The following is an 18,619-nucleotide window of genomic DNA, read 5'->3' as shown; positions in this document are numbered from 1 at the left end:
TCCTTAGGCTTTCATATAAAATTGTTCCAAAGCCAGGTGTCTAACCACTCAGCAGCCCTTCAGCTGCAACTCTCATCTAATTCCGAAATTTCTTATCAGAACATCATTTTCTTTTAATTTGTAAATTGTATCCATAAGAAATTGTTACAAAGCAAAAAATGATTTATCAATAATTCATCATTCTGACAATATTTATGAACTCCCAGGAAGCGCCTAAAAATGAGACATGCTCCAGCTGAATATTAGTTACCAATTTTGGATGTTATCCTCCAGACACAAGGATCTTTTTTTTTTAAAGAATGAAAAGACTAGAACATAACTGCATTGCTGATCACCCTTCCTATAAAACATTGACCTAGTCCAATCTATTTCCAGACATCCTTGTTTCCAAATTCTCCTGCTCTGTATTAAGCACAGGCTGTATTTGCACATTATCATCATTCCTGAAGAAGTGAAATGAACAACCCAAACTGTATGTTGTACACATTGCCTGAGTTCACACAATATTCTGTATTTTAGCCTAACATGTTGAGATCTCAGATGCAGAAATTCAATCAAGATACCTTTCTCCAGCCAATGAAATGAGCTGGAGAATTAAAGAATTCCCATAATTTTTATTAAAAAGTAGGCTTCAATAATAAATCATATTTGCAACTGCATAATAAGCAAAATATATTAAAATCAAGTATTAAAATATTGTCTGAATGTATAGTGTTTGAATGCACATACACTTTGTTACTAATAAATGAACATACTGTATTCAGCTTTGTTATCTGATTAACCTTCTGCACTGAAATTCAGTTATCAAGTGGTTTCAAATTTCCAACGAAGCTAAATCCTTTAGGAATAATACAATTACTGCTTGATAGTCGTTGGGCTTTCTGGGAAACAAGCTTCATCTCTAGGAAATGTAATTCTAAAAATGCTTTTTTAAGAGCTAGGTCAATCGAATCCAATTGTTTCTAACTCGAATCTCCATCCAGGTGTAGAGTAGTACATTCCACCAAGGTTACTCATTGGATGAATGTACTGGCCACTCTTGTATGGAGATTCTCAGTCATCCAGGTCATCGTTGTCCCAAAGGTGCTGCACTTTTTTTTTTTTAAGAAGCTTCTGGGCTGAAAAAGCTTCTTCCAAGAAAAATAAGAAAGTTCAGTTTCCCCTTGAAAAAAAAAGCACCTTTGGGACTACTGCCCATTCATTCTCTTTACCTAATCCACCTCACAGGGAGGCTGGCAAAACAATGCGTGTAAACAACCCAGGACTCCTCACAGAAAGACAGACACGGGAACCGTAAAGTCTCTACACGAGAAATTCGACGTCCCCCTCCCCCGCCCTTATCCAGATGTGCTCAATTTTGCAGAACCTCACCTCCTCATTCATCGGCATAGAACCCTCAGTTTCTTTACCTATGCAAATGAGGATCTGCTTAGATGTCGTCGGAAGCTCTCCCTCCCTCCCTATTGCTGAGACCCCGTAGAACCCCCTGCCCGGCGCAGCGGTACCCTTTCCCTCCCATTTGCACCTGCCTTCCAGCTAGCGTTCGCCTTCGCTTCCGGGGTCTTTCAGTGCCGTAAACAAATATTGCCCTTCCCTTGCGACAATTTTACGGCAGCAAGATTCTGGCTTCTTTGCTTTCTTGGTGGGCTTCTGCTGGCTTGTTTCCGCCCGGAGAGGTGATGACAGGAGCGACTGGATGGTGCCTTTGCTGCTGAGGTGCAGGCAGATCAGGATGAGCACCTGGGAGTCCGGCAAAGTATTGGGGGTGCCTACTGTCCCTCTTTCTAATGGCTTAAACATCCCCATATTGGGGCTGGGTAAGTGCACGGATCTTCCCCGCTCGTCTGATTGAGAAAAAAAGAGGAGCAATTATAAATGTGATAAAACATGATCGCCCAGGTGCATGCGTCTTCATTTCGCCTTAGTATTCATCCTGTACCTGCCTGCTGTAAAGCAACGTTGTGCATTCCTCCAGAAGCTCTGAACTACAGCTTCCATCCTCGTTGCTCAGAGTAATAATGTCTGACATCAAGCTCTGTCCACCCAAATTAAGCAGGATGTTGTACTGGACACATTTGAAAAAAATCAGGTTGACAATATGCAATTGCTGCTATGCAACTGTATATATTTATTAATATACTTATTCTAGATAGGGGCAGTGATTTGTACTCTATATCTTGGAATAAATCTCTTTCACTTAAGACTTCTGAGTAATTATATGTAACATTGCAGTGTCAAAACAGTAGTCCTCTTCTTGGGCAGCACTTTTCTGCCAAGAGTCATTAAATCAGGTAGCTTCCTCTCTGGAAGCTCAGAGATGTGATTCATTTAGAAATCTAGTAGCAGTTTCTTATAAGATCATTTAACTTATGTTTGCACTGGATGATTTTGAACAAACTGGCAAGTTGTATGTACTTGGGTAAGGAACACCATAACTCAGTCTTAGGGCAGGCTGATTAATTGCAGAATAGTGCTATAGAAATATGCTACACATGTTCCATCTTTAGGTAACTATTTTTGATTTTTGGAGTATTTAATTTTTCTTTTAAATTGCATTCTTGTAGATCGTAGTGTCCTAAACTTTTTTTTTCTCAAGACCTCTTCCCAGTTTTAAAAAGTATAGAGCAACCCCAAAGAACTTTTGTTTGGATGGGTTATATTTATTGATATTTACCACATTAAAGTTTAAAATTGATGCATTTCTTGCCACTACCATGTCTCATGATTGTTTGATATGGTTTTAATATTGACTCTGTTTTCAATATGAGCTGGAAAATTTTGATTTTGCGGACCATACTTTGAGAAATACTGGACTAGATATATATTAGGAATTGAGCATTGGTGATGAGTAAGGCCAAAGCTTAGCTTTTTATATAAATTGTTTTCCCCCCTCTTAGTCCAGGTATTGCCAGAAGAAGAACAGGTAATTCCTAATGCATCTGAATTAATATTTTGAAGAAGATTTCCCAAGTTATGCTAAAGTCCTCAGCTTGTCCACCTCTAGTTTAATTTATTTTTGGTAGCATGCATTTTGGAAAGTATTACTTAAATGACAGTAATCCTAGCTCAGCGGCTCCCAACCTTTTCTATACCCTGTACCCCTAGAACGCTTCTGATACATTCTCGCATCCCTTATAAAAGTTTGAAATAACGGCAACGAATTATGCATATATACTATAATTTTGAAAACCCAAGTTTTCGCACCCCCTGGAATATTGTGAGCACCCCCGGTCTGCCCTAATTTGTCCTTTGTGTTGAATGTATTCTTTATGATCTCTATATTATTACCAAACTTATGACCGGTTGCTCAGTGACAGGTCGAAGTTACGATGTATCTGAAAAAGGAGACTTATGACCTGGATCTGAAATTCTGACAGTCTCCTCCCCACCTGTGGTCATGTGACTGATTTCAAGTTCTTGGCAACAGGGTTACATTTATGCAACACCCTTTGACTGAGTTTTACAATGGTTTTGCCGGAAAGTGGCACTTCTAATTATAGCAAAACTGTACTGATAGTGAACAGTGGGTTCACACTTACAACTGCCACATTTGCTTAACCACCACTGCAAAAATCATTGTAAAATTATGTGATCCATTTTATGATTGTCATGTCATATGACTCCAGTGGGTAATCTCCATTACGGTTGCATGTTGAGGACTTCTAATGTGGTTGACTGAAAGGTATTGTTTGCCACCTTATTTGTAGGAATAATAAGGGTTAGATACAAATAAATTATAAATGAAAATTCCTCTCTTAAATTTGAGTAAGAAATTCGTATTACTATAACAGTATATGCTACAGTCTTATTTTTAACCTTAAGAAAGATTTCTTTGAATTTATTATGACTTCTGGGTAGGAGCTCCGTCTTATTAGTAGGAAATATTCTCAAGAGATTTCATTCTCCAAAGTTTTGAGGGAGTATTTTTATTGTTTGTTTACTGTATTATACTGACATATTTCCACTATGTATTTTTTGTCATATTTATGTAGTGTATATTGTAGGTGGTGACCCTTTGAGAGCTGTATGCAATGAAATTTCATTTTAATGTATGCTGATTAGTGTACACTTAAAGTGACAATAAAGTTACGCTATTCTATTCCCAAGGAGGCATGTTGCATACAGTTAAACACCCTCTTCTCATATGTTTCAAAAGCAATCCATTTTAACAAAGTCCCATTACATTCAATAAGATTTATTCCCAAGTAAATGTTTGCTTAATTTAGTGGAGGGATTCTCAGACGGTGGGAGTCAAGAGTAACTTAGATACAGATTGCATTTTTTTTTTTTAAGCTGATCCAAGCTTACAGAAGCAAAGTGGGAAAAGTACCAAAACTTGCTCCTACTTTGCCTGTGCAAGCCCCAGATTTCCAAGGCCAAAATGAGGAGAAATATACACAACAGATTTTGACAATAATACTGTTTTGCCCAGACAAGGGATTTGCACAAACAAAGCAGGAATCTGTCAAAGTCTACTCCTATAATACATAAGCAAACCTACGGCAGATTTGCACAGACGAAACAGTGAGCAAAGCTTAAGGCTAGACTTGTGAGATGGCTGAACCAGTGGGTCTAGACATCTGTCAAAATCATCTACTGCTCACAGCAGTGCTTGTGACTTCTAGTGTGGAATGCACTCTGGGTCATTCTGAGTCATCTGAGTGATTATAATGTGTATGTGTTAAAGAAGTTCAGAATTTTCCCCATCGTTTAAAATTAATAGCCTTTCAAAATGGAGGTTTTTGATGGATACTAGGGGAAAAAAGCTAAAGAATAATAAAATTTAAGTCAAGAAATTATGCTGAAACTTATTCATGCTTTAGGTTAAGGGTATGTTATACCTTGCCCACTCTGCCTTACAGAAATCTTAAGTTTTATTCATTCATAGAATGGTAAAGTTTACAAATCTCTGAGTTAGTCTGTTACCGGATACAAATGAATGGCTTAAGAATGGCTTAAATTCTTAAATTCTTGAAAGGCTGTGTGGGTGGGGGACAACTGTGTATGGTTAGCATTAGTATATCAACTAGGAGCAAGAAATGCAAATTTCTTCAGCTTGAGGATATGGCAGAGGTGAAAGCCCTTTCTTTGTGTAGCAGATAATCAGTTCCTTTAATACTGATTATGCTGAAATAATAAAAGTATACATTCCACCAACCTCAATAAATAAGTTGGTAGAGTAGTTGGGAATTTAAGTAGTTTATGGCAGTGATTGTATAGCAAATGTACTGCTAGCTAATTTAACCACATTTCTTCAACAAACATTTACAGATTTGAATGACTCAGAGAATCATGAAGAGCCGCCCCAAACTGAGTTTGCACTTTATGCTAGGATTAAATGTGGTTAGCTGGTTTGTGGTTTGGTGTGTCATGTAAATATAGTCTAGGTATTAAGGAAAATTTAGATTGTCTGTATTGTGCTCTATAACAGTCATTTTCCCTGTTATGTATAATAATTACTACCTCTAAAACAAAATATTGTAGGAAAAGAAATATTTTTGTTTTATGCTTATGATATTAAATTTATTGAATTTGAAATTTATTGTTGATGTAATTAACATGTGGGAGACTTTATTTTATCTGTCAAGAAGCAGCAAAACACTTGCCTACAAGTTGTTAATTAGACTTTGTATAGCATACTTCATATTTTCAGAGTGTTTCATTATTTGAATAATCCTTTAAAAAAATTAAATGCATTAGTCCAATAGGGAGGGATTGTCTTTGATGTTTCTGATCTGATTGCTGTTCAAAAATAGAACATTATCACTGGACCTGGCCATAGGATTTATTTATTTAAAAGGTTTTTATGGCTGCCTATAAGAAAGAACTCAAAGCAGCTCATAGCAATATTAAACCAGTAAAAATAAGAAAACCAAGGAAAAAACAAGCCCCTGATCCATCATCTCTCTGTTTACTCATCTACACAATCACACTAACTCTCAGTAACGCTTCCCAGATCTCAGTTTCACTGGAGGAGAACTATGTAAAATAAGTAGGTATTTATTGTTTATTACCTTTTTTTGGAGTTCTGAGAAGAAGCATCAAGTCTCTCTGAGAATAAACTCAGGACTCTCTGATACAAGATAGTAATAGTAATAGTAGTAAAGTTGGAAGGGACCTTGGAGGTCATCTAATCCAACCCCCTGCTCAGGCAGGAAACCCTACACCATTTCGGACAAATGGCTGTCCAATCTCTTCTTAAAAACTTCCAGTGTTGGAGCATTTACTGCTTCTGGAGGCAAGCTGTTCCACTGATTAATTGTTCTCACTGTCAGGAAGTTTCTCCTTAGTTCTAGGTTGCTTCTCTCCTTGATTAGTTTCCACCAGTTGCTTCTTGTCCTGCCTTCAGGTGCTTTGGAAAATAACTTAATTCCCTCTTTTTTATGGCAGCCCCTGAGATATTGGAATACTGCTATCATGTCCCCCCTTGTCCTTCTCTTTGTTAAACTAGACATACCCAATTCTAGCAACCGTTCCTTATATGTTTAAATTCTTTGGGTTCAATTGCGGTCATACGTTGAGGACTGCCTGTATTATGGCTTGGGATTGAAATGAAGAGTCCTTGGTGCTCTCTGAGATTGTTCAATCTTCATTTCAATCCCAAGCCATAATACAGGCAGTCCTCAACTTACGACCACAATTGAACCCCAAATTGTTATTGCTAAATGAAACGTTTGTTAAGTGAATTTTGCCTCATTTTACGACCTTTTGTGCTACAGTTGTTAAGTGAATCACTGCATTTGTTAGTTAGTAACACAGTTGTTAAGTGAATCTGGCTCGCCCATTGACTTTGCTTATCAGAAGATCTCAAAAGGTGATCACGTGACCCAGGGACCCTGCAACCGTCATAAATATGAGTCAGTTGCCAAGCATCTGAATTTTGATCACTGACTGTGGGAATGCTGCAATGGCCTTGTGAAAAACAGTCATAAGTCACCTTTTTCAGTGCCATTTGTAACTTCGAATGGTCACTAAACAAATTGTTGTAAATTGAGGACTACCTGTATTTTGTGCCTGTGGAAGTCTGCAGGAAGAATTCTCTTAATCAGAATAAAACAGAATAAACAGATGGTGTTTGTTGAGGTCAGTTTTCAGAGATTAGCATCCTCTCCTTTTGATAAAAAGAAGAAGGAAATAGAGAAGGAAAAATGTAAGTTGACAGTTACTTGTGTTTTTAATGGGAAAAATAAAGAAAAGGCATTAAACCCAATGCAGAAACACACATACATTGTTTCCATGCTTGACCTCAATTTAGGAAGATTGATAATTTTGAGCAATATATTTTTGGAGGATGTTCATTCTTAAGTAGTCTGATTTGTCTGCAGTGAATTTAAAGGTTTACCAAGTTCAATGAAGGGGATGGGAGGAGAATCCAAAAATTCTTAGTTTAATTTAAAAACTATTGAAAAGGAACCACATATTCTTCTACATTTTGTTTCATTTTAATATGCAAGTCTTTATTACCTCTTCTGTGATTTTGAATAAATTCTTTTTAAATGTTTCATTTTAACAAAAGATCTAAGAATAGTTGGAAGAACACTTATTGACTAGAGAAGCTTTATTAGCTGAATAAGGTCTTTAGAAACCATTTAGTGTGACAGTTCTTGTGGAAAGCCGAGGACAGAGACATAGCAGGGTATTGTGGCATGACAAAAATTGATTAGCAAGGTATTTGTGTACACTTCTTTTTATAAAAAGGAAGCCTGTGGAAGAGAAACAAGTAATAGCAGAACTGTTTGCCATGCAAAAGTAGTGGAACTTTGTATGATAGGTATTCATGCTAGACTTTGGTAATGTTTAATACTGTGTTTCCCCGAAAATAAGACCGGATCTTTTTTTTTTGTTTGTTTGCCTCCAAAAGAGGCACCAGGTCTTATTTTCAGGGGGTGCCTTTTATACTCAACTCTGGCATCAACAGCCCCGCCTGGCCGGCCCACTTCTTCTGACCGAAGGAGCAGCTTCATTCTGCAGCTGCATTCTGGCCTGCATTTTGCAGTCAGCCTATGCAGCCGAGTACTGAGCTATAGATTCAATCCATACCTCGGTTCTTGGCTGCAGTGGCCTTCCGGAAAGGCCTGTGACTGAGAAATGCAGACCCGGCTGCAGAAGACGCCACAGAAGAAGTGGGTTAGCGAGGAGAGGCCTGGCTGCAAGATGAGTGGGTACAGGGTGCGTAGGGCAGCTCCACACACACCCTGCCCTAGTTTGATTTTTAGGTGTATGCCTGGCCCCAAAACTAGGGCTTATTTTGGGGGTAGGGCTTATATTAGGCCCACCCCCCAAATCAAGCTAGGTCTTATTTTCAGGATAGGCCTTACTTTCGGGGAAACGGTTGCTTTTCTTAAGTCCAGGTGTTTTTTTTTCTGGTTTTGGGAAAAAATTCGTGTTGAATTTCATGGACCTTTTCTGCTGCCATAACATTCAGAAAATTGCCATAATTTTAAGTTAGATAGCCAATGTAATAGTATATCCATGCAGTTGCTGTCAGAGAACTAGCATAATTTGACAAGGGCAGATTTTGGACATTGCACTAAGCCTCTAACCGCTGTTAATCGATAGTTTATTGAATAAGCTACAGTTGACCAGTCTTCTATCATAAACTAAGGCACACCCAATAATTCATCTTAGAGCATGATACAGTATGTGAACCAGTCACAGTTTTGAATTTTGCTCAGGAATTCAAGGTTGACATTCTTCTTAGACTAGATGCACTGTGAGACATTCAAACTAACCCACTTCACTGGGTTATTATGAAAATAAAAAACACCATCTGTTAAAATCTATAAGTGATTTTAGAGATTGGCTTTTCCCACAAAGAATTGAAGAATTCAGAAGAGGGAATTGAACCTGCAACCTGCCAAAAGCAGTGGAATCCAGTAGAGTTTAATTTGGGTACTCTATATCAGAGGTCCCCAACCTTTTGGGCACCAGGGACCAGTTACTTGGAGAGAGATTTTTCTGTGGACCGGAGGGGGCAGGTTTTGTATGCCGCCTCATCCTGCAGATGGGGTTTTGCTTATTTGTGTGGATCAGTTGCTGGCATGCCGTGGCCTGGTACCAATCCATGGACCGGGAGTTGTGGACCCCTGCTCTATATTGCATATTACATTGTAGCAAATTGGCTGAATGAAGTATTAATACAGTATATTTTGACAATTGGGGTGGATAATCTTTATTGTTAGGAATTTATGATGTTGTCTTATTCTATATGTTTCTTTCATGTGTGCAGTATAGCCAACAGGTACTGAAGGGCATACACTGCCATTGTGAAAAAAAAGAGATTTCTATAAAACATTACATCATAGGTTAAATTACAGGTTATTTTCGTGGTTAGCAGCCAAAAATCTGTAAGATAGAGCCAAGTGTTCAGGAAGTAAAATCTTTGTTGTCCAATGAAATGAATGTTTCCAAAATATTGCACAAGAAAAACAGATGGACATTTTTGTGGTATCAAACAATTAACATCCTCCCCATTAACCCAAGATTTGATTAGAAAATAGATCAAAGGCAATAGAGGAATCTTGCCTTAACATGCTCATAAATGAATAAAGGAAACTCAAGGTGTAGAGAGCAAGTTTCCAAGATTTTGTAATCTAACCTCTTTTTCCTTGTAATAACTCTACTTGTTCTGAACTTGAGAGGCTTCTGATTTTGTAGTTGTGAGCTGCTCTAAGTAATGTAACAGGCTTGTATTTGTACAGTATTTCTTAAATTCAGCAAAGATTGTGCGTTTATCACAATTGTAATTCAAAATTGCTCTTCTTTGCCAAGATCTTGGCAAAACCTGGAAGAGCTGAATGGCTGCATCATGTGAAACTACAAGTTGGACTGCAGCCATAGCATCTTCAGCTGAGTTGGGAATGTCTTTGGAAATGTTGATTTTGTGCTTCCCTTGGGAGGTTTTGATATGCCTCATCAATAGAAGCAACCATGCAGAGTTCTGGATTAAAAACTTCCTTTTGCAACTAATGCATATGTGTTAAGTACTGTGAAGAATTAGAGGAATAATTCTCTATTGCTGAGTTCTTGCGTTTTAGTATGGTATGGAAGAGAATGAATGTACACAAAGACTGTAGGATGCCTTTTATCAATGAGATTCCAGCTTCTGAACATGAGATGTGATGTGTCTTGTCTTATAATCTTGAAGGTAAAAGATCATTAAATGTGAGGTTGCATAGATGTCATGCTTATTTTAATGTATTAGAAACCTACTTGTTTAATACAAAATAAATACCATTGGAGTTTTATATCTGATGTGCATAGGATTGTGATATTATTCATTTAATCCATCCTAGGAAGGTAGAGACTTTCATATACAGTTACGTTTTATCTACAAAAATGATAAATCAAGCATAATTAATTGGCCTCTCAGGTGATACACTTCCACCTCACCTGGCAGCTAAGAAACTTCTACATGAGGGTGGTGGTTTGTTCTCCGAGCTTGTCGGTTGGTTTCTGAACATTTCATTACCAGGCTAGCCTGGTAACAAAACATTCAGAAACCAGCCCACAAGCTCGAAAAACGAATCTCCATCCTCATCCTACACCTGAGCTATATTTGCCACCATCGCAAACTTGTACATTTTTGGACAGACTGAAGTAGGACAAGCTTGTAATTTTAGTTTGGTTTGACAATTTCACAGACACAATAGGGCTCTTACCCAATCTAATTAAGTTTTATAGGCCACAACGAATATCTAGATTGACAGGACTATTAGAGAAGGAGAAAGTCAGTATTCTTCAAGAAAGTGAATAAATATTAGAAAGGAATTTAGTTTCCATCTCAGTTTTTTCTTGATTACACTTGTCCTTTGTTTCTATCTCAAATACTATATTTGTGTATATTTGCCTGGCTAAATTGCTCAGATAAAAAGTGACAATAAATTATGACTTATTTGTTCTGACACATCATAATTTATAACAGTTATACTGCAGCTAACCTGAAATAGGAAGAGTTGTGTTGTAAAAAGTGGAGGCATGGGGAACCCAAGATTAACTGGACTTCATTTTATTCCAATATAGTCAGCATGTTTCTCTTGCTTGATCCTTCTACTAAAATAGGCTTGTAGCCTACATTTATTTATCTTATAGCATGTTATGGATTCATAAAAGTGCAGTATTTTTAAAGTGTTAATTATCCTCTTTCTCCAATAATTTTTTATTGATGGATCTGTAATTAATTACAAAAATCAAATAGAAATAAAACACAGAAGGTGATTAAAATTAAAAATATGTTTATTTATCAAAATAATCCATTCATATCTAGTAATAGAATTGTAACTAGTACTTTTTAATGGTGGTACATTTTCCTGAGGTTGTTCACAATTCTCAGTCTTAAAACTATGAATGATTTCTACTGTATGTTGATATTTGACAGATACAATAACAAGGGCCAATTTTCTTCAACTATATTTGTAATTCTGTCTGATTATCTTAGAGTCTATCTGTATATCTAAGTATCTAATTATATAATACAGTGAATTTGTTTCTAATTTTTTTTGTATTCCACCTTTATTCTTTTTATAAATAACTGAAGGTGGCGAACATATTCAATGTACTTTCCTCCTCCTATTTTCCCCACAACAACCCTGTGAGTTGGGCTGAGAGGGTGTAATTGGCTCAAGGTCACCCAGCTGGCTTTCATGGCTAAGATAGGACTTGAATTCACAATCTTCTGCTTTCTACCCCAGTGCCTTAACAATCAGACCAAACTGGACAGGTAGTTTACAATTTAATAGATCATTCTGGGGGGAAAATTAATTGCTTGAAAAATATAATCCTGTTCTTTTCATCTCATTCTCTGCAGAACTGTCTACAAACATACTTTTTCAGGTTTCTCTGTTATTTCGTGGTGGGAATTAAAAGAAAATTAGAGAGACTGAAGATCTAACCAGGTATACTGTAGGAAGTCCTGAAAAGTCATTTCAGTTGTAACAAAAGAAATAGAGTGGAAATAATTTTAAACTGGTTCACACCAGCAATCCTTCGTGAACTATTAACTGTTCAGATCTAGTCACAAAACATTATTCTGAGGAGAAAAGGTTTAGTGAACCCTGGAAATTGGATTTGATTTATGCCAGAAAATCTGCCTTTTCACTGCTTGAGATTTTCTATGGAAGAAAGCCACAGCCTTTTACCAAACGGTTTCTAAGGAAACATCTTATAGCCGAGCATCTGAAAACAATTTGGTTGTTAATGAGAAATAGTTCTCACAACGGTGGGAAAGTGTTGAGTGAAAGAAAAGACTTCAAGATTTTGGCACTTTCTCCAGAAAGACATTTGAAAATAAAAGTGTGCTGCTGCTGCTGTAGCACAGCTTATGAAATTTCCTACATGGAGTGGGCTTTCATTACCTGCTTTTCAATTGTCTCTGCTCTGGTTTCAGATCTCCTCCTCCTTCCTGTAGATAAACTTTTTAAAGAAACTGTGCCTTATGCTTCCTTTTAAAAAGAAAAAAAAGATGAAAATTGGCAGTATGGAACAGAGAAGAAGTATGGTATAAAAGCTGGGTCTATATTTCATGCTAAGTCGTAGTATGGTTTGTTTGGTTTTGGCATGTTGTGCTGCGTGCAACGATAGCTTCTACAGCTTGGTTTATGACTTAATGTATAAATTCAGTTACAGGTAGTTCTTGATTTACGACCACAATTGAATCCAAAATTTCTGTTACTAAATGAAACATTGGTTAACTGAGTTTTGCCTCATTCTACAACTTTTCTTTCCATAGTTAAGGGAATCATTGAAGTTGTGAATTTAGTAACATGGTTGTTAAGGGAATCTGCCTTCCCCCATAGACTTTGCTTGCCAGAAGATCACAAAAGGTGTTCACATGACGCCAGGACACAGCAGCTGTCATAAATATGAGTCAGTTGCTAAGCGTCTGAATTTTGATTATGTGGGATGCTGCAATCATCACAAATGTGAAAAATGGTCATGTCACTTTTTTCAATGCCGTTATAACTTCGAACGGTCACTAAATGAACTGTTGTAAGTCGAGGACTACCTGTATATGTTACATGGCTGGTAGATATTCATTCTGTTCCTGAATAAATCTTAAGACTTGGGTAAGGAAAAGCATTCCCACTTAGCCCGGTCTTCTTAATATCGGGCAGGAGGCCGTATAATGATAGGTAAGGCATTTAGCCCCACATGTAAAATGAACCCCAAAGCAGCCATAGCAACAATTTTCTCTGCTTTTCTGCAGTTTTGTCACCAGCAGCTGCCTGAATCCCATCTGAGGTTTAGGTATAGAGAACCTCACATCCCTGGATATTTATATTACCATTTAGAAGTAGCTGAAAGGGTGGATGCAGTGCTTAACCCAGGCCTTTATCATGTGGTAGGCTGTATGCAGAGCTGATCCCTTGATGCAGGGCTGGACTCTGAAGAGAAGCCTCAAAGAGGTTTGCCCTTTAGGGTTGTTTCTTTGGTGAATTGTCTTCTTTTTTGCTGAGATTTGGGGGATATTGTGAATCTGGGCTCTCACAAGGTGAGAATGTGGATGGAGTAAGAATGATGACTTTGACCAGGGATAGGTAACCTTGGCTCTTTTATGACTCGTGGACTTCAACTCCCAGAATTCCTGAGCTAGCATGAATTCTGGGAGTTGAAGTCCACGAGTCATAAAAGAGCCAAGGTTGCCTACCCCCCCCCCCTTGACGAAGATAAGCGAAAGCTGTTGCCTTTATCTTTTAGTTTCAACATTCTGTTAACCTGTCAGGGTACTTTATTAATAATGGCTTATGTTTTAGCACCACATGATCTTGGCCAATTGTTAAAAATCATATTAAACAAAATACAGCTCAGTGTGATGTGTGGAGGCAGCTAATGACTGGCTGTCTACAGATAGTCCTTGACTTATCACCATCTGTTTACTGACCAATCAAAGATACAGTGGTCCTTTAAAAAGTGATTTATGGTCGGTCCTCACACTTACAACTGTTGTAGCATCCCCGCAGTCACATGATGGTGCTTCAAGCATTTGGTAACTGGCATGGATTTATGACAATTACAGCATCCAGCATCCTGGAGTCAAGTGATTGCCATTTGCCACTTTCCCAGCTGGTTCTGATAAGCAAAGTCAATTAGGGAAGCTAGATTCACTTAACAACCATGTGATTCATTTAAAGACCAAGCTGAAAAAGTTCATGAAATTGGGTGGAGTCACATGATGATTCACTTAACAAAAATTTCTATCGCAAATAATGCATAATAAAAATTTAGTGGCAAAAATTTCTATCGCAATTGTGCTCATAAGTAGAGGACTACCTGTATCTATTTGTTAAAATAATATTTCAAAACACATAAAAAACCAGTTTTTTGTGCTCCTTGTGATAAGTTATCCATATACAATGAACAAACATGAAGTCATATCTACATGTATATTTTAATACAAGGGACAAGTAAACTTTTCAGATAAAAAGAACCATACAAAATCTCTCATAATAAAGGTTCATGCCATTCCCAAATTATATATAAAAGAATTAAATAGTGAAAGTCTTGCAAAACTGTCATATCTCATCCCTAGTATATCGGATGCTTTTGCCTGAAAAATATTCGTTTTGTGAGATGGAAGCCACTATTAAATATTTAAAACATAATTTAATTTGGCTCTTTAGGTGCCATCTAGCAGTATTGTGCTTCTCATACTGATGGCCTATGTTATACACTCTTTTAGAGCAAAGGGAAGGTTTCAACTGGAATCTTCATTTAAATAATTCCTATACAATTGTTAAGATATTTCTGTGTAATTCAGGGAATTCCCAGAGGAGATAGCTAAGCCCTGGAATGAATCCTCCATTTCCCTTGAAGTTTTGTCACAGTTCATTGGAAAGATGTATAGTGATGAAAATACTGTTTTCCCAAAGGCTTTTCATATCATTACAGGATGAAGTAACTATTTAAAAAAAAACCTGGTTTTCCAGACACAAACTACTGTAGCAAGACACTCCTATGAGCAGGGTTTTGCAAACAGCTGTTACAACCCAATTTTAAGAAAGGAATTTTCTGAGGGCTGGTTTTGTTTGCTAAATTCTATTGACAGTTTCAAATATTTTGTGGACTATTGCACTTGAACGAAGAAATAGATTCGCTCCTTTGACAAGCTGACATTCAGAACCTGAATTCAAGATTCATTTCTAAATACCATAAAGTCACACACACCACACATGGCAACACGTCATGGCTTACTTTGTTAGGAAAAAAGAAAAAAGCCTACCACTAATCCTAGTGACCTTTTCATAGTGCTAGGCTAGCCATAGTTTTTCTGTGTGGTTAGATGGACTTGCTTTTGAAGCGACCGCTCTGCTAGAGAAATTACAGCTTTTTTATTTTAATTAAAAATGGCATTTATTATGTATTATTGATTTATTAAAAGCAAGGTAGATGGTTAAAAAAAACTAACAGAAAGTCACTTTCTTTTTTTTAGACAGTAGTTTTGATTTAGAAATAAGTTTCTTAAACAAAAGAAAGGAGCTGAAAAGTCAAGTGATATTTTGTGAAAGCATTCCTATGATGCCTGAATGTTAAGTAACTCAGAGGAAAGCAAACTCCATTGCTGTGGAACTTTAGAACTGAAGGATAGCACAATCAGGCCTCATCCATCAGCCAGAAAACTGTGTGTCTTGTTCTGAAAAATCATCATGCAAGAAAACCAGTCTGATCCTACTTCACTTCTTTATCCTCTATCAGGAAAACATGATAAGATTTACCATCAGATTTACCATGTGCTTTCCCCTCTTGTTTTTTAATTATTTTCTCTCTTTAGGATATGAACTTGAGAACAGGTCTGGCTTCTCTTTGCTACATGAAATATCAGATAAAAAGTGCCAAATTTATTTTTCATTTTACATACCCAGGTCCTGCAAAGACTTTCCTCAGTCCTTGACATCAGGTGATATTATTCAGCCAATTATCCATAGGCTTCCTTAGCACACATCCTGTTTTTATGCAAACAAAGAACTTCCAGAGGATAAATGCCTAAGTTATGATTCTGAATTGCACTGTAGGAAACACAATAGTTAAAATGTTTGACGCTTTTCAGGCAGGAAATTAATTCTGAGAGCTGAAAAACAGAGTAATGGCCTATTCATAGCAGAAGCCAAGTAAATGTATAAAACTTAATGGAGCTGTTGAAAGTTTAACAGACAGCCATTTTCGTTTATATACAGCGGTGTGGAGATTAGTGAATGATTAGTTATAATTAGGATTTAATGCCACACAATTTTATTTTCATTTCTATTTGTAAAGCTTTCAAGGGTTCTACGAGATTTTTATTCTCCCCATGAAACTCTTTTCCTTTAATCTTCAACAGTGCACGGAACTAAATGCATACAACCAGATTTTGGAGAAAAACGTGAGACAATAAACGTTACAGGGGGCTACTGTTATGTCCCGAGCCTTGCAAACGGCTCGGGCGTTTGCAGGCAGTCCCGGGCAGGTGCAAAGCTGCCCGGGACCAGACAGGCTGTCGCCAGCGCCGTGCGCATGCGCGGGTGCTGGCGCGGGAAAAGTAACCCATTTACCCGGGAGTTGCCTATATAAGAGGCTGTGAGGCGTTTGGGCTGAGCTGAAGCCATCTTCCTGTAAGCTGAACGCTGAATAAAAGAACCTGAGAACTCCAGCTGCTTCTCGTGTCTGTTTTCCCGCCAAGGACGCAACACTGGCGACGAAGGTGGGATGCCTTGCACTACCTGGAAAGGAAAAAGTGTAAGCTTACCCAAGGAGTCCTGAGCGGCGGAAGAGGAACGGTGTTGACTCAGCAGCTGCCCGCCAATCCAGTGCGCATTCGGGGGTAGGCTGGCTGATAGACCCGTCTCCTGAAGATCCGAAGATGGCGAAAATCGGAAGGCTTGCGGAATTCGACGTCTCACATCCAGAGCGGTGGGAGTCCTACGTATCCAGAATGGAGAACTACTTCAAGGCAAACCAAGTGAGGGAAGATAGCTTGAAGGCTGCCACCCTGCTTTGCGCTTGCGGCCAAGACGCCTTCGAAATCGCAGAAAACCTTGCAGCACCTGTTCCAGTAGAGTCTGTAAGCTACGCAGACCTGAAGAAGCTGCTGAAGGACCACTTCCACCCCAAGGTGTCCGTTATCTCATGGCGCCACACCTTCGAGCAGAGGGATCAACGGTCCGGGGAGTCAGCCAAGGAGTACATCGCCGCGTTACGGAAGGCCGCCAAGCCCTGCGAGTTCAAGGACCTCGAGGAACGACTGAGGGACCGATTCGTGTGCGGGTTGAGGCATCGAGAGCTACAACAGAGACTTTTCGCTAAGGAAGAATTATCCTTCCAAGACGCTTTAAGGGAAGCCACCGCGGAAGAAGCAGCAGGCGGCGCCGTCAAGAACATGCGGCCGATCAGAAGCAGTGCAGAGGGTGCGTCCGTGCACCAAGAAGACGTCCGACGAAACTCCGAGGAGGATCCGGACGAAGAAGTCGACCGTCTACACCCCGCGAAGGGAGAAAATCAGAAGGAAAGCTCTTCAGCTCCGCTCAAGTGCATCGGCTGTGGAGGTCGCCACAGGAGAACCGACTGCAAGTTCCGCTCCGCTACCTGCCGGGCATGCGGCAAACTAGGGCACATTGCAGCTGTGTGTCTGGGCCGACGAAAGGCACAACCTCAAGAAGAACGCCTGAAGGGTACCAGAGTCCCCAGCCAGAATAGGGTAGGTTTTTGCGCTTCGCGTAGAAACATTTGTAGGACAGGCACACACAAGCCCATGAAGAAAAAGCTGTCACTCAACGTGAAGCTACAAGGGGTTCCATTATCTATGGAACTAGACACAGGGTCTGCCCTTTCCATCATTTCATTGCATACATTTAGGAAGATTTGTTCCAGTAGTGGGACTAAGGCCAAGTTAAGGCCTTCTGATATTGTATTAACTGATTTTCAGAACTCAAGAGTGTGTGTTAAGGGGGAGGCCACCCTTAACGTGCAATACAAGAGTTTTGAAGGTCCACTAGACTTGTTAGTAGTAGGGGGTGAAAGAACGAGTCTCATAGGACTCGATTGGTTTGAGGCCCTGGGGATACACGTCACAGGACTCAACAGCTTACAAACACTCGACCTACAGGAAGTCTGCAAGGAATTTGCAGATGTTTTCAGCCCCCAGCTGGGCACATTCAAAGGACCACCTGTGTCCTTAAAGCTAGACCCCACTGTCACTCCCATTAGGATTAAAGCAAGAAGGGTCCCTTTTGCTTTAAAAAGTAAGATTGACACTGAATTAGACAAACTAATCCAACAAGGAATCCTAGAACCTGTTGATTCCAGCCCATGGGAGACCCCCATTGTCACGCCTCTAAAGGCAAATGGGGACATTCGCATTTGTGCTGATTACAAATGCACACTCAATAAGGCATTGCAGCAACATGCCTATCCTGTTCCTGTGGTCAGTCACATCCTGGCCTCTCTCAAGGGGGGGCGTGTTTTTGCAAAGCTTGACCTAGCTCAAGCATATCAACAGCTGCCTGTTGATAATGATGCTGCCATAGCTCAGACTATTGTGACCCACAGGGGAGCCTTTAAGGTAAAAAGGCTGCAGTTTGGAGTGAATGTCGCTCCTGGGATTTTCCAAAGCGTAATGGAAAACACACTACGAGGTATACCAGGGGTCTGC

General features: G+C 39.0%; 2 protein-coding genes across 9 annotated transcripts in view; one reads left to right on the top strand and one right to left on the bottom strand.

Annotated features, from left to right (window-relative positions):
• Positions 1-1,653, bottom strand: part of DPH5 (diphthamide biosynthesis 5) — a 39,547-nt gene extending 37,894 nt beyond the window's left edge. For 2 of the 5 annotated variants that reach the window (XM_039348472.1, XM_039348476.1), the window contains exon 1: positions 1,372-1,514. In XM_039348472.1, the coding sequence (XP_039204406.1) occupies positions 1,372-1,379 (8 nt within the window). In that variant the 5' untranslated portion in view covers positions 1,380-1,514. Of the gene's footprint in view, positions 1-1,371 lie in introns of all 5 variants that reach the window. The other 3 variants (XM_039348475.1, XM_039348474.1, XM_039348473.1) reach the window with 3 other exon arrangements.
• The window catches only part of LOC120310255 (uncharacterized oxidoreductase ZK1290.5-like), a 76,678-nt gene continuing 59,629 nt past the window's right edge, over positions 1,571-18,619 (top strand). The window contains exon 1 of one of the 4 annotated variants that reach the window (XM_039348467.1): positions 1,571-1,817. In XM_039348467.1, the coding sequence (XP_039204401.1) occupies positions 1,697-1,817 (121 nt within the window). In that variant the 5' untranslated portion in view covers positions 1,571-1,696. The remainder of the gene's footprint in view (positions 1,818-18,619) is intronic. The other 3 variants (XM_039348471.1, XM_039348470.1, XM_039348468.1) reach the window with 3 other exon arrangements.

This window comes from Crotalus tigris, unplaced genomic scaffold (genome assembly GCF_016545835.1).
Source record: "Crotalus tigris isolate CLP2741 ecotype Arizona unplaced genomic scaffold, ASM1654583v1 scf7180000018155.2402879, whole genome shotgun sequence".
NCBI lineage: Eukaryota > Metazoa > Chordata > Lepidosauria > Squamata > Viperidae > Crotalus > Crotalus tigris.
Note: the sequence above shows the minus strand (reverse complement) of the source record. Positions and strands in the feature narration are given on the sequence as shown.